Source organism: Scomber japonicus, chromosome 12 (assembly GCF_027409825.1).
Source record: "Scomber japonicus isolate fScoJap1 chromosome 12, fScoJap1.pri, whole genome shotgun sequence".
Classification (NCBI taxonomy): Eukaryota; Metazoa; Chordata; class Actinopteri; order Scombriformes; family Scombridae; genus Scomber; species Scomber japonicus.
The window spans coordinates 13,328,804-13,342,781 of NC_070589.1; the positions used below are offsets into that span (position 1 = coordinate 13,328,804).

At 39.0% G+C, this 13,978-nt stretch overlaps 1 protein-coding gene across 1 annotated transcript; it reads left to right on the forward strand.

Moving 5' to 3' along the window:
* The first annotated feature begins 12,356 nt into the window (after positions 1–12,356).
* On the forward strand, positions 12,357–13,897 carry ptger4c (prostaglandin E receptor 4 (subtype EP4) c). The gene is made up of 2 exons (XM_053330685.1): positions 12,357–13,172; positions 13,304–13,897. The coding sequence occupies exons 1-2, from the start codon at positions 12,357–12,359 to the stop codon at positions 13,895–13,897; spliced, it is 1,410 nt and encodes a 469-aa protein (XP_053186660.1).
* The last annotated feature ends 81 nt before the right edge of the window (positions 13,898–13,978 follow it).

The window sequence follows — 13,978 nt, forward strand, 5'->3', positions numbered from 1 at the left end:
CACAGAGCCTGAAGGTGCTAAGGTGTTCCCAGCCAATTATGTGCCTCTCTTTAATATGCAGTCTAAGATGGGGAAGAGTACCTACCCACCACACATGTGTCCAAGGCATCCAGTAGTTTGTGTGTGATTCAGGGTGAATTATTAATGCAGAGGGGAAGGATCAAGAAGGTGTAAAGAAACTGTTACACATATAGTGAATTGATCTTAAAATTCTCTTCATTTTCCAGACGATAGTAAAGAGAAGGAGGATTGTTAAGTCAATCAAATGAGTCAGTCTCTCCACGTATGACTAATTCTGTGTAGGGGATCCTTTCCTCTCTCTGATTTGAATACAATAAAATGTTTCCCTCTTTCATGCTCTGTACAGCGGTTTTTCAAATGCAATTTAAAAAAATTAATTAAGGAAATTAACTGGAAAGTGGAAATTGCTTTAATTGAAACAATTGCATCTCTGCTTTTAGATATAATATAGTATAATATAATATAATAGAATACAACTTTATTGTCCACGATGGTGGAACTTCAGAATTGAAGAAAAGGGAAAACACTGAAATCAAATTTCCTCAACATTTTGCAATATTAAAATTCAACAAAACTTCCGTTTTCATTTCCATTTGCACAGCTCTTATTGTCCTTAATATGTTTTGGAGATCTTATTTCCCTTAAAATGCAAATTCATGGGCGCACAGCCCCCCTGTCTCTCTCCTGTTTCCTGTCTATCTACAGGATAGAGGATGCCAAAAAAAATCTTTAAAAAATCTTAAAAAAAAAAAAAAAGCAAATTCCTATGACATGAAATATGCAATCTACTACACAAACATACATACATATACTATATACTGTACCAAAGCACTACCATATGCAGAATGAATCACGTGTGAAATGGACTTTGCATTTGCATTTTCAAATTAGCGGATGTCTTACATAAACCTAGATGAAAATTCAAACTGGTCTGGGCTAATACAGTCGACCTTAGACATCCATGTTGAATTAACATGCAATAATCTGCAGTTTCTGTAGATAAAGCACTATCTTTTTCTGCAGGCAGTAAAATCTTGCACATGTCTTTTACATAAAAGATAGGATCTCCACAGAGGAATATGACTCATTATTTCAGGACTGAAATAATACTGTATGTCTTATGACTTGCTGTATCTGAGTATGCAAATGGAGACTATGACAGCGGCCCTACGACAGTATAATAACCCAGTCTCTACCCAATGACTCATATCTTGGACTGTTCCAAGCTATTAGATCAGTTGAGGGAAGAGAAATACCTTGAAAGGGACGGAAGGTACACAGATTAGGATGGATTGTGTTATTAAGGCTAAGTAGTCACCAAAGAGAGACATCACTACATCATACAGTATCATAAGACAAGTAGTAGACTCCGAGTGGCATGTTTAGTTTAGACATTTGTTACATTAGTAGAGGATGCAGACTGTAACCAACATCTATCATGTGAATTTGTTCTAAAAAAGCATCACAAATGATACAACTGCAACGCCTGTCCGATATCTGAAACATTTGATTTATGACTGAACCAGTTGAAAAGTGAAGGGATCACCAAGCACATATTTGTACTAAAGTTCATGCATTTCTGACTGCAAGAAATTCATGTTTTTAAAAGTCCTGATTGTGTTTGACTTTCTAGTAGATTATTTTTCTGTCTTCATTTAGTTTTAAACTTGAATAATCTGATGTCATTTTTCTATTTTAATTAGGTTCCCTTTCTCGCTCAAAAACAAGTTCATGCATTTAAAAAAAAGACATAAAAACATCAACACAGAATTTGTGACATACAAAAATACAGAAGAAAATGTGTTCATTATAATTTGCAAAAAAATTGAGTTATTTGCTAGAGTTGAATTAGACAGTTGCATCATATTTACTACTCAGTGACATATTTTGAGAAAAAACTGCAATTACATATAATTATCTCAAAAATGTTGCTTCAGCTTGTCTAAAATGCTGAAGTGCTGCGACAGTCTTTTTCCTTTTCTTCTAATGAAAGACTGATGACAGGTGGGAGTGACATCACCTGTAATCAGTACTTTGTGTTCAGCGGCTGGTTAGTAATCAGAGGTGGTCTCTGAGTTTGACTGTAGCAGATTTTCACAATTAAAATATTTCAATTAGTGTGGTCAAACAGGCTTGTGAGCTTTGGTGGAGAAGATGGTGACAGACATATTATTCTATCAGTTAATTAGTGTGCCCTCATCACCATGTTTCTGTCCCTCTGGCTTTACTCACTTGCTCTGTTTAACTGAAGTGTCAAACTGCTTTTAATTGCCTTTAAATGTGATTCATCTCAAATCAAGTCTTGCCAATTAGAAAGTCTTTTTTATTCCGATGCTACGTATCCACTCATGAGCTGTGTTGGTGGGGGTGAAAAAATTACTTCTGTGATGTTGTCTTTGGTGGTATTGATGGTGTAGCTTGGCCGAATTCTTCTCACTTCAATGAATGATTATTGACTGATTGCTGCTGTGTTAAGGAGAATGCTAAACCAGTAAACAAGGGTGAGACTCAGCAGTGGAAGACAAAGAGGTACTGGGATAAAATTAAATGGTAGCTGTCTTAAATAATAGTTCAATAAAACAAAAACTGCAGAGAAACTCTTTACATTTGTACTCAAATGTTAAGAGTTTTGTTATTTCAATTCATTTAAGATAAACCTGCATTAACTGGGGATGTGGAAACAAGTTGTGAGCACAACACTTATTTACACATTAAGCAGTTAAAGAGCAACATCATCATTCATTTGGAGTTGTGTTTCTGACCATTTGGTGAGTGTAAGCCCAATATTCACCCTTTTTTGCTTTGTTTTTGGTCTCTATCAACTCCTGAGGAAATTATCACTATGTTCACCAGCTAGTCACTAACTGCATTTGTTTGCCGTTTGATGCAGAGCTGGTAGTGTACAGTGGGTCTTTACAGCTTTCTCCTCTGAAAACAGCCGCGTGTTGTAGCTGAAAATAAAGTTATGACAGTGGTGAGAGTGAAACAAAACATTAAAGTTGCAGCCAGACAGCTAATCAGTGAGATGAAGATCCGTTTATTCAAGTAAAGTACTTCAAAATTGTACTTTAGTACTTGAGTAAATATACTAGTTACTTCCCACCACTGGTTTAGATTGCTATGTGAAGAAAATCACCTGAACACATTTCAGTGGTTCTGAATGTTCCAAGACAAAAATTGTACATGCTATACTGTATAGTGTGGAAGCCAGTCCAGGTCCAGTATGTGACCTACTGCAGCATGATGTAGCCACCTGTGCACAAAACAGTGAAGTAGGACACATGTGGGGTCCAGCAGTTAAATCTTTGAAACAAAATATATTTTTCTAGAATTTTTAATGATGGAGAACGTGTAGATGTATAACTTTTTTGTGGAAAAAGTGGAAAAGTATTTTATATTCATCTAAAAACATGTCTGGAGGGTATGTTTAAAAAAACATGACCCTGTGAAACATTTATTTCACGTAATCTAAAATAAAATCTAATGAAACTATGTGAGAAGTTTAGAGGGAAAATCACTATTTGGTGGAGCTGTTAACAACTCATAGACATCTGAAATGTGAGCCGACTACACACTGCTTTTTATAAGATGTCAAAAGACAAAAAGGTTTAACAATGTGTTTTGTTTTAAAAGCCTGTTATAATATCCATTGTGTCAAATCTTGATCTGAAAAGTAACTAAGGCTGTCAAATAAATGTATTGCAGCTGAATGTCCAACATTTCCCTCCAAAATGTACTGTAGTAGTATAAAATAGTATCATATAGAAATAGAAAGTACAAGTATAGTATCTCTAAATTGTACCGTACTTTTTGTATAATGGTCCTTCCTGTGGATATTTTGTGGTAGGGTGTGCATTAGATGTGAAAGAAAAACCCATAGGGTGAAAATAGCAGAGACAAGTTGTTCTGGGAGATATTCCTCTCTGCCCCCTTCTCCACACACACACACACATACACACACACACACACACACACACACACATTCCCCCTAAGACAACTTTATAGCCTGCAACTCTGCTTTTAGTTGTTCATCCTACACACTGCCCACTGTCTGTGAAATTTAACCTTCATGAAATCTAGATACATGTACGTGTGTTTTCTCTTTGGATTGCACCGATATTTTAGCAATTATCTCAATGATGCGAATATAGGCTTGTAAAATCAATCATAATTTCTCTTTCATTACAGGCAATGAAAGATGATGTGACTCTATAATAGAGATATGAAATCTAATACTTATGTCTCGTGGGGTAGGGCTTAAAATCAGCTTTATTAAGCCTCCTGGTTTCATTCAACTTGTCAAAATTCTGGAGATAATGTGATTTCTTCCTCTCTCAGATTCAGTAGGCTATTCAACCAATATGCTTTATGTGAAACTGATACTTTAAAGCACCGTAATAGGATTAACATTAGTTGCTTCAGAGGTGCAGACTAATATTGCTTGTGGATTTCACTGGATGAAGGACGAGGTGAGATGATGATAATAATACCAGTTAGTGTCACACTAATAAAACCTATGGAGGTGATGTGGAAGCACCTGCCGTAAACTAAATTACCCCTGAAGACAGTTTTGTATTGTGCATTTTGTGTTCTGTAGACTTTCTTTAAGGTAGAACTAAACTACAGCAAAAGAAGCAAGAATTGTTCACACAAACAACATCAATTAATGAACCTTTATAAAAAGGAAAACACTGTTTAGTAGCCTGAAATTTCTTAAAGGAATAATTTGATATTTTGCGGAATACACTCATTAACACACTGATAACACACTCAGGTGCACTGACATTTATTCATTTATTTACCAAACATGTCTCCATGTCAATGTCAATTAATTAGCATAAAGACTGGAAACAGCTGGCTTGGATCTGTCTAAGTTTAAAAAAAAGTCTGTCTACCAGCTCATTAATTGACTTGCTTTATCTTATTTGTTTAATCCATAGAAAAAACTGAAGTGTAAAAACATCTTCCAGGGCTTATTTGCTTGACTATTTCTTGGGCAGAGGCAGTTGCCAGACAGTAGACTTTTTTCACAACAGACATTTTGACTTGTCAAAGCAGAAAAAGCACAGGTGGAATTAATATTATTAATGTTGGCTGCATTACATTTAGGTGAGCCAGTTGCAGGGCTCTAATGCTGTGCATGGTCACTCACTGACGTAGCTTACTAGAACAGTTACAGGAATGATGGAATCATTTACAGCTGTGCTCATCCTGCTTTGAAAGGTCAAAATGTCTGCAGTGAAGAGGGTCTATTAGCTATGAATGTATTCAGAAGAACTGCATACTGAGCTCCAAAGTGGTACGTTGTTGGTCTGAGCATTCCAACACTTTCTGGCTAAAATGACTTGAATTCGTCATCACGTGTAAAGCTACAATAGTAACCGGGTGGTTATCTCCTGTGTCGACCAAAGCATTCACCCTGATCTCTTCCCTATGTGGTCTTTGTTGCAATAAAATGTCACCTGTCACCTGTCTGCTCCTGTCATAATTACTACGGCTGCCAGAGGGCTTCTGTCACTTAATCAGCACGCAGGATTCTACAGGACCCCTCCCATATTCTGTTTCCTGAATTTGAGTGGCTCCCCTCAGGACGCAGACTTCTTTTTAGCTACTGTCATCCCCCTTTTAAATTGCCCCTCAGGGACAAAGTGATTTGAATTAAATTAAATTAAATTAAGGACAGTCTCTAATGAAAAGCCAACCCTAACCCTTCAAAAAGTCTGTGGACCCCACTGCTTCCACAGCTGCTTCTTCTCTAATAATTGCATATGCTTTTTGGGCCACTGTGCATTTAGTGAAACTGCAGTACTAAGTGTGGCCACCAAGTCAAAACAGCCTCACAGTGGCTCTTTAACCAGTGGAGACGCAGGAAGTCACTGCTCCTGGCCAAGAAATAGCCCGGCACATAACTTTCTGTAAAACAGCAAATTGTCATTATTACAATTCTTCTTTTTTTCTTCTTTTTTTTAAAGATTAAACAAATAAGATATAATATGTTAATGAACAAGTTTTAAATGTGCTGGATGGTGGACCATTTTACCTTCAGATAGAGTCAGGGTACCTGTTTCCAGGCTTTATGCTAACCGTCTCCTGTCTACCTCAAGGCAAGAAAGTGAATAAGCTAAAAAAGTACATATAAAAAAGAACACATTTCCAATTAACCTTGTAGATCCATTTTCTATGGAGTTGTGGGACTGTTTATTATTTTAACCTTCAATGAAAAGTTGGAATACAATCCAACAGTTCATGAAGTGAGAATTAAATTTTTTAATTTCTCCTGAACTGATCATGAGGCAGCTGAAATGCTTTCACTATCACATAAATTATAATAGATGCCAAATAATAGAATGTAATGAGAATGTCTAATTAAAATAATTGTAGACCTGATAAACATCTCTTATGAAATACACTGTTTAATTTTGAAGACTGACATTTCTGCATATGTGTACACATAATCACCTTTTTCTGAATACATCCTTAATGAGAATGCCACACTATTTCATTGTACTCTTACATCAGAAATTAGGACACTAATTAGGCTTTATGAACATATACAACTGGCACGGATCTGACAGTAGCCAGTTGTGTGTTGCCTGTATGTTAAGTTGTGTGTTTACATTTTGAGTGTCTTACATGATTAAAGTGTTCAATATCCTGCAGCCACCATCACTTCAGAAAAAACAGTATGGAGGGCCATTATCACTGATGGAGGTACTTTGTCTGAGCAGGCCGAACCAGTTAATTCATCTCCAGTGAGAGAGAGAGCACATGAGTGTAGGGTGTCTCCTTATAATGATTTGTATAATGATGAAATTTCTCTTGGCACAAATACCAGAGTAAGAGCACTCAGAGTGGAAAATGGAAGTGTTCATTTTTTTCTGCCAGTTTCTTAACAGTCTAACTCCACATACACCGTTTTTTTTGTGTTGCATTTTGGTATATTTTTCTATCACCATATATATAATGCCATATTTAAAGGCTCTTTTTAAATATCATATCACATTTATTAAGTTTGACACACCTTGAACTGCTTTTAAAGTGCTGTAGTACTGCCTTATAAGAGGTGAGCTGAAAGATGGGGATGCATGCAATGGACACACACACACACACATACACGTTGTATTTTTGTGTGTGGGAGGAACAGATGTGTATTGTGCCTGGGTTTTTAACACCTGCATCTAATGTAGCACAAACAATAGACCACACTGAACATTCAAATAAAGTATTCAGTCGCTTTAATACATACATTAACAAGGGAATGATACTAAATGCAATAAAAACTAAATGTTCCTCCTCAGTCAGGGACTCGCTTTGCTACAATATCTGGAAATTAACAGAAAAGGAAAAAAAGAAGATTAGTCCACACTGCATAGAGAGAAACAGAGAAAAATAAATTGGATAGAACAGGAGAGATGAGCCTTAGCTCCTCGGTGTAATAAGCTTGGCAGGCTGCAGCAGAAGCAGCCATATGATTGGATATCTATGTGGAGAGACAGCAGTGGAAGAAGAAAAATCAGATAAAGCTGGATGATGACGTCGCAGTGGCGCAGTACCACCGGCAGCACTGAGCTGTGTGAGACAGTAAAGCATCACCACCAAATTACAACTGCGATGCTGACATCATCAACGTGGAGCCATTCCAGCATCTCATTCAATCACTTTATCCAGAAAGGAAACTTGTCGTCACTGTGACCGTTTGGGAGTAGGACTGAAAGAATGAATGAGAGAAAACAAAATCCAGGTGCTGGTCTCCTTGTACTATACAAGTTGTACACCCTTTTCACTTTTGGGCCAATGTAAAACTGAAGCACTTACTCTTATTCCTACATTCATTTCTGAAAAGAATTAAGAAGATTGATATAAGTCTTGTCTTTGGTAAATAGCACCAAAAAAAAGTATTCTCCAGTATGTTTTAACCAGTTTGGCCGGTAGAGCTGTTAAACTGGAAAAAAATAAGCTAAAGGTGTTTTTGGAGGCCACATAAACACAAAAGCCTGTTGATTTATTTTTTCATTAGAAGCTGAAAAAGGTCAAAGTGGTGATCGTTTGTGCTTTAACACAAGTAAACAGAGCATGTAATATTAAATTAACTTTAAAAAATGAATTGTTTTAACTGCATGTCCACATTCAGCCCAAAATAATACCGCTCTGTGACTTTTAGTTTGCAGATGTGTTTCATACTGATCAATATTTAACTTGTATAGGTATTGATTAGGCCTGAGACAGAACATTGATATAGTGTTGTGTACATAGTGATCAGGGACAATCTTCTAAGGCTATAGAGCTTTATTGCTCAGTGAGAACTAAGATGGCCATCCAAACCATTAAGACCAGTGAAGTAGTTCATCCAACCTGTGTGGTTTCCACATATATCAGCCTCCTCTCCTTATAGACAGCGTAATAAATGTGTATATCAGTGTCTCAGCCTCATTCTTCCAGAGTGCACAGCCCCTCCAAAGACACTTGATCAGGGGCCCTAATAAGAGATTAAAGTGCTGTAATTTGAACTGGGAATCCCCATAGTTCACATGTGCCGGATGAGGAGAATATTGACATTCACAACCACACACAAAGAAATATTTAATTTTATTTAAGCCCAATCCATATCTGCTCAGTGAGTGGGCGGCAACGAGTCCCTTAGGTAGCGTGTGTGCGTGTGCGTGTGTGAGAATGAAAGACTGTATTTTTATGTGTGGGTATCAGCCTGAAGGCTTTGGGTTATTACACCACAGAGAGCAGACTCCAACACACCAACATAAACACACCCAGGAGGCATCTGTCCATGAGAGAGGAGAGGAATCCACTTACACGGACAAAGACAGAGAGGTCCAGCCTCTGCCACAGTCTACCATTAGACAGACCTTTCCTCCATTGTATATGATGAATTCTATCATTTCTATTGATCAGATTATCCTGCTGCTGAGCTCACAGGTGTGTGTGCGTGTGTGTGTGTGTGTGTGTGTGTGTGTGTGTGTGTGTGTGTGTGTGTGTGTGTGTGTGTGTGTGTGTGTGTGTGTGTGTGTGTTGCACATGTGTAATAGGCTACTTTCAGGGAGAAATGTCAGATTCAGGACCAGTTAATTGGTAAAACACTGATTTTTGATGGTTATGGTTAGGGTTAGCTGGTAGAATCTGAAGTGTGATGTGTTTTTTTTTATTATATGGATGGCATTTGTAATCTATTGATGGTGGTATCCAGAAAGTGGTGTCTCAAAGAGGGGGAATTTGTTTCATTTGTGCCTAAAGTATTCCCTAAGCAAGTGTGTGTGTGTGTGTGTGTGTGTGTGTGTGTGTGTGTGTGTGTGTGTGTGTGTAAAGATTGTAAATGGGGGAGTTAACCTGTACAGTAGACCTACTGCACACACACTATACCACTATAATTAATTTATTACAGTAGAGGTTTGCATTATTATACCACATTGTTTAGAACATATTACTCTGTTATTGTATGTTAAATAGCTCTAAGATCATCTCATTAGATGTATAGCTTTTGACACCATCAGCAATACTAAACCTCCCTACTTTTCTTTTGTCTGACAGGTTAAACAGTTTACAACACACTATCATGTATTCATAAGCAAATACGAGGCCAAGTGTTTATTGATGTAGGCTTCAGTATTTGCTAGGAATCATAATTCTATAATAATAATCATAATTTCTGTTTAGGTAGATTTGGTCAATTTAGTGTATATAACTATTGCGATCTATTTTTTTCATAGCTTTTTTTCATTACTTGGTTTCATTCTTTAAAGTATCCTTGAGTGTCTTGACAGGTGCTTTGAAATAAAATGTATTATTATCACTATTACCACTTTACCACAAGTGGCAGAAGCAGGACCCTTCAACCATTTATGTATTAGCCTAATTTTAGCTAAGACATCTCAACTATTTATCCATAGGTTTTAACCCTTCAGATGACTTTTTTCTTATTATTTCAACTGTTTGTTCATCACTTTTGTTTAGTTGTGGAAAATGTTTACTTTGAGCCAACAATTGAAACAATGTAGCCAATATTTACACCTGTTTCAACTTCTATGCTCACATGCTAACCAGTTTTTTTTTGTCATCTCCATGGCAACATGATCATTTTGGTGAGAGGTCTGTACTGCACTCCACCTAGCAGCTGGTAGGTTATTATGACAATAAATATAGTAGGCTAAACCCTCACACCAGATTGTAATCCTGTTTGTGGTTTCATTTTCCACCTAAAGACAAAGTGCGAAAGGTTATTTTTGAATCGGATCAAACGTTTCTAATGAATTTAGTTGTGCTATACTCTACAGTTTTTCCCTATACGCCCTAAAGACTGCAAAATCCCCCAAACACTGCTCTAAACCAAAACCTCAATAGAACTGCAACTTGCGTTTCACAGTGACTCATATATTCACATAATGTGATGATAAGGGAGGAGCCAGCAACGCAACACCTGCAGCCAGATTCCTACAGAACAAGTATGTGAAACCTTTTACATTACATTTGTGCTCACTGTCATTAGTGGCCGATTAGCAACCTGCAGTTATCTGCGCAGTCAGCACCGGGATTGCCCTGCAGGCGCAGTCTGCAGACTGAGCCCCGGGTTAAAAAAAAACATACTGCATAGAAGAGATTCCAAACAAAACCAAGCCCGCAGTGCAATTTCCAGCTGAAAAATAGGCTACTCAATTATTAATCATGATTACTTACAAAATGTGAATACAGCCTAAGCCGTGGGCCTATTTATATTGTAGGAGTTAATAAACGAACTTCAAAGGAAATAGAAAAAAGAAAAAGACTGAAATAATAAACTTTCACTTCCCTTCTTTCACATTTCATTGAGCATCAACTTAAAAAGTAATTTTAATTAACACAAAAAAGCCACTCTCCTTTCCCCCTTTGTTGGTCGTGTCAATTAGATGTTTATTTATCTCTTCAGATGTTTATTTATATTCCCGGATGAGTTTTTATTTAGTCATTTATTTGTAGGCTATTCATGTGTTTGATTTTAGTTGATTCAGTTGATTCAGCTCCCTTAATATTCAATGCTGAACCCTAAACATGTCTAACAAGCAAAAAGGAGAAAGCATGGCTCAACTTGACTGGCACCGTTGTACTCATTAGTGCTAGACTTTTCCTTGTTTTAAGTCGCTGTCTGAGACACTACACTACATGAAAGATTTAAACCCTCAGTGTTACACTTGGCTGCCAGGAATTCTTGTTTCAAATTTAAATAAATAAATAACAACAAAAAAATAATAAAGCTGCGCCAAATACCAAAAGCCAACTTCTCACTGCAATATCTGGGCTCTTGTCTTTATCAGGCTGTGCTCTGTTTTGAAATCAAATTACAGGGTAGCAATCATATCAGAAATACCCTGGATGCATGGATTGGAAAGATGTCTCGATTGGTTGTACTATCGGTCCAGGCATATAAATATCCAATATTGGGTTTGTGGTTTCAAACAGCAGCAGCAGCAGCAGCAGCACTGTGTTGACTGTCTCTGTTCGTGGTGCTGATTGTGTTGAAGGTGCTGACCTTGGTGCTGAAGTGGACCTACACCATTTCCGTGTCATTTATTTCTGGATCGTATGTGGCTACAGAGACTGCTTTTGTTTCCCTGAATAACCTACCCAGTATACAGAAACCCATGTAATTATAATACTGCGCTTCTATTGGTGAACCATCTCATTCTTCCACTCGTGGGAATCTTGCAATAGTGAATTGGATAGACGAACACTCCATGTGGCCTCAATTCAGAGTAGATCTAGCAGTATGGTTAGAATTTAATGGTGAGCAAAGTTTAAGCAAATCTAGTAAGAGATAGTCATATGTTATTATGAGTACTTTTAATAAAAACATAGTATTTAGTTCATGCTCCTTGCTTTTACTTAAGTTTGACGTATTTGTACTAAATGATACGAAAGGTGAATGGGCATTTTGAGCTTGGGTTTGTGTTTCCGGTGCTGCTAGCATTTTATTTCTAATACGTGTCGAGTAATGAAAAGTGTTGAATATTGATTGTTTGACTGCAGAAAAGTGATAATGGGAAGCCTATACCGCTGAGCCTACAGCCCGCGCGTCACTCTCCTGACATCAGCACACAGCTTAAATACCCGCAGCACAGAGCATTGTAAACACAACCAGACACACCTGCATATGGGCGCATTGGGAACAAAACAGGAAAATCACTTAAGAGTGATGCACTTTATGTTCTCTCTGAAATAAAATTTTCATCATGTAATACTTGCAGTTCACTTTGTTTTAGCTGGAAGGTAACGTTCTATATTTCCAGAGCAGGTTTTCTGAATATCAGAGAAAGTTCCCGCTCTTTAATTCTTGTGCATTGTTGGTTTTAAGAATGATCAACGACACACTTGGGTTTGGAGAACTGGACACGAATGTTTCTGAGCCGCTCAGACTGGACTCAAAGTCTCTGGTCACCTCGGCCACGATGTTCGCCGTGGGAGTCCTAGGGAACCTGATCGCCATAGTTGTGCTGTGCATCTCCAAAAAGGAGCAGAAGGAAACAACTTTCTACACTCTAGTTTGCGGGATGGCCATCACTGATCTTTTGGGCACATGCTTCACCAGCCCAGTGGTGATCGCCACCTATGTGGCCAGCCGCTGGCCAGGAGGCACCCTGCTCTGCCATTTCTTCTCCTTCTCCATGCTGTTCTTCGGCTCAGCTGGGATGTCCATCCTGTGCGCCATGGCTGTGGAGCGATACTTGGCCATAAACCATGCCTATTTCTACTCCCAGCACATAGACCGAACCATGGCGCGCTTTGCGCTCTTGGTCACCTACTTAGCCAACATTGTACTGTGTATTATGCCCAGTTTTGGCTTCGGGCAGCACGTCAGACACTTTCCAGGTACCTGGTGCTTCCTGGATTGGAGGGCGATGGATCCACTCGGCGCCTGCTACTCCTTCTTGTACGGCGGAGTGATGCTGGTGCTGATTGCGGTGACAGTTCTGTGTAACTTGGCGGTGTGCAGGTCGCTGGTGGGGATGAACCAGAGAACAGGAATAGTGAGGACGGAGCTGTGTGAGCAGGGAGGCTCACGTCGCCGCTTCCCTCGGCTGCCGTCGGTCACTTCTGCAGCAGAGATCCAAATGTTGTGGCTTCTGGTCTTCATGACCATCGTTTTCCTGGTGTGCTCCATCCCTCTAGTGGTAAGGACAACTGTTTTTTTTATTCATATATTTTATGATATGCAGGGCGTGTGACAAATACTTTGGGCTTTACTAATTTTTACACTTCGTTACATCTCAGACGTTCTCTGTCTCTCTGTTTGTATCGACAGGTGCGAATCTTCGTCAACCAACTTTATGACCCTGCTTATATTTCTGCTGGGGGGCAGCCTGACTACCGGAGTGACCTGATGGCGATCCGCTTCGCCTCATTCAATCCCATTTTAGACCCCTGGGTGTACATTCTGTGCAGGAAGAACCTGCTGCTAAAGGGCTGCGAGAAGCTGAAGAGGGTTGTGACTCGGTTTAAAGAGGGACATGATGACAATACTGGTTGGGTGGGGTGTCAGCACTCTCCCCCGTCCTTAAACAGTGACGACACAAGTTGTGCATCTTTACGCACAGCCAGCTACAGGAACGGTATGGAAAACCGAGTCACCATCAAGACTGAATCCTTTACAGACTTCGCAATGAGACAAGCGTGGGATTGCGACACCGCCCGGATCAACTTCCACCCGTTTGGCATTGAGTCCACCGCGATCCTCGGGTGTGAGGAAGAAGTAGCTGATTCAAAACAGGAGGCGGCCGTGAAGGCTTCTCCAGGACGCAGCGCCACATCGCTGCTCTCTGGACACATTATAAGAGGGGACATTGTCACCTGCACGTTCAGCACACCGAGTTCCTGCCAGTCAGGGAAATGCGTTTGATAGACAGTTTATAATTTACTTACACCACTTTAAAACATCTCAGCAGAAGCAGCTACGTCAGGTGGACCGCAAACTGACACT

Excerpts from the sequence above, each read along its gene's own strand:
- ptger4c (XM_053330685.1), top strand. The coding sequence starts at position 12,357 with ATGATCAACGACACACTTGGGTTTGGAGAACTGGACACGAATGTTTCT. Across the intron at positions 13,173-13,303 it reads TGTGCTCCATCCCTCTAGTG|GTGCGAATCTTCGTCAACCA; the intron begins GTAAGGACAACT and ends TTGTATCGACAG.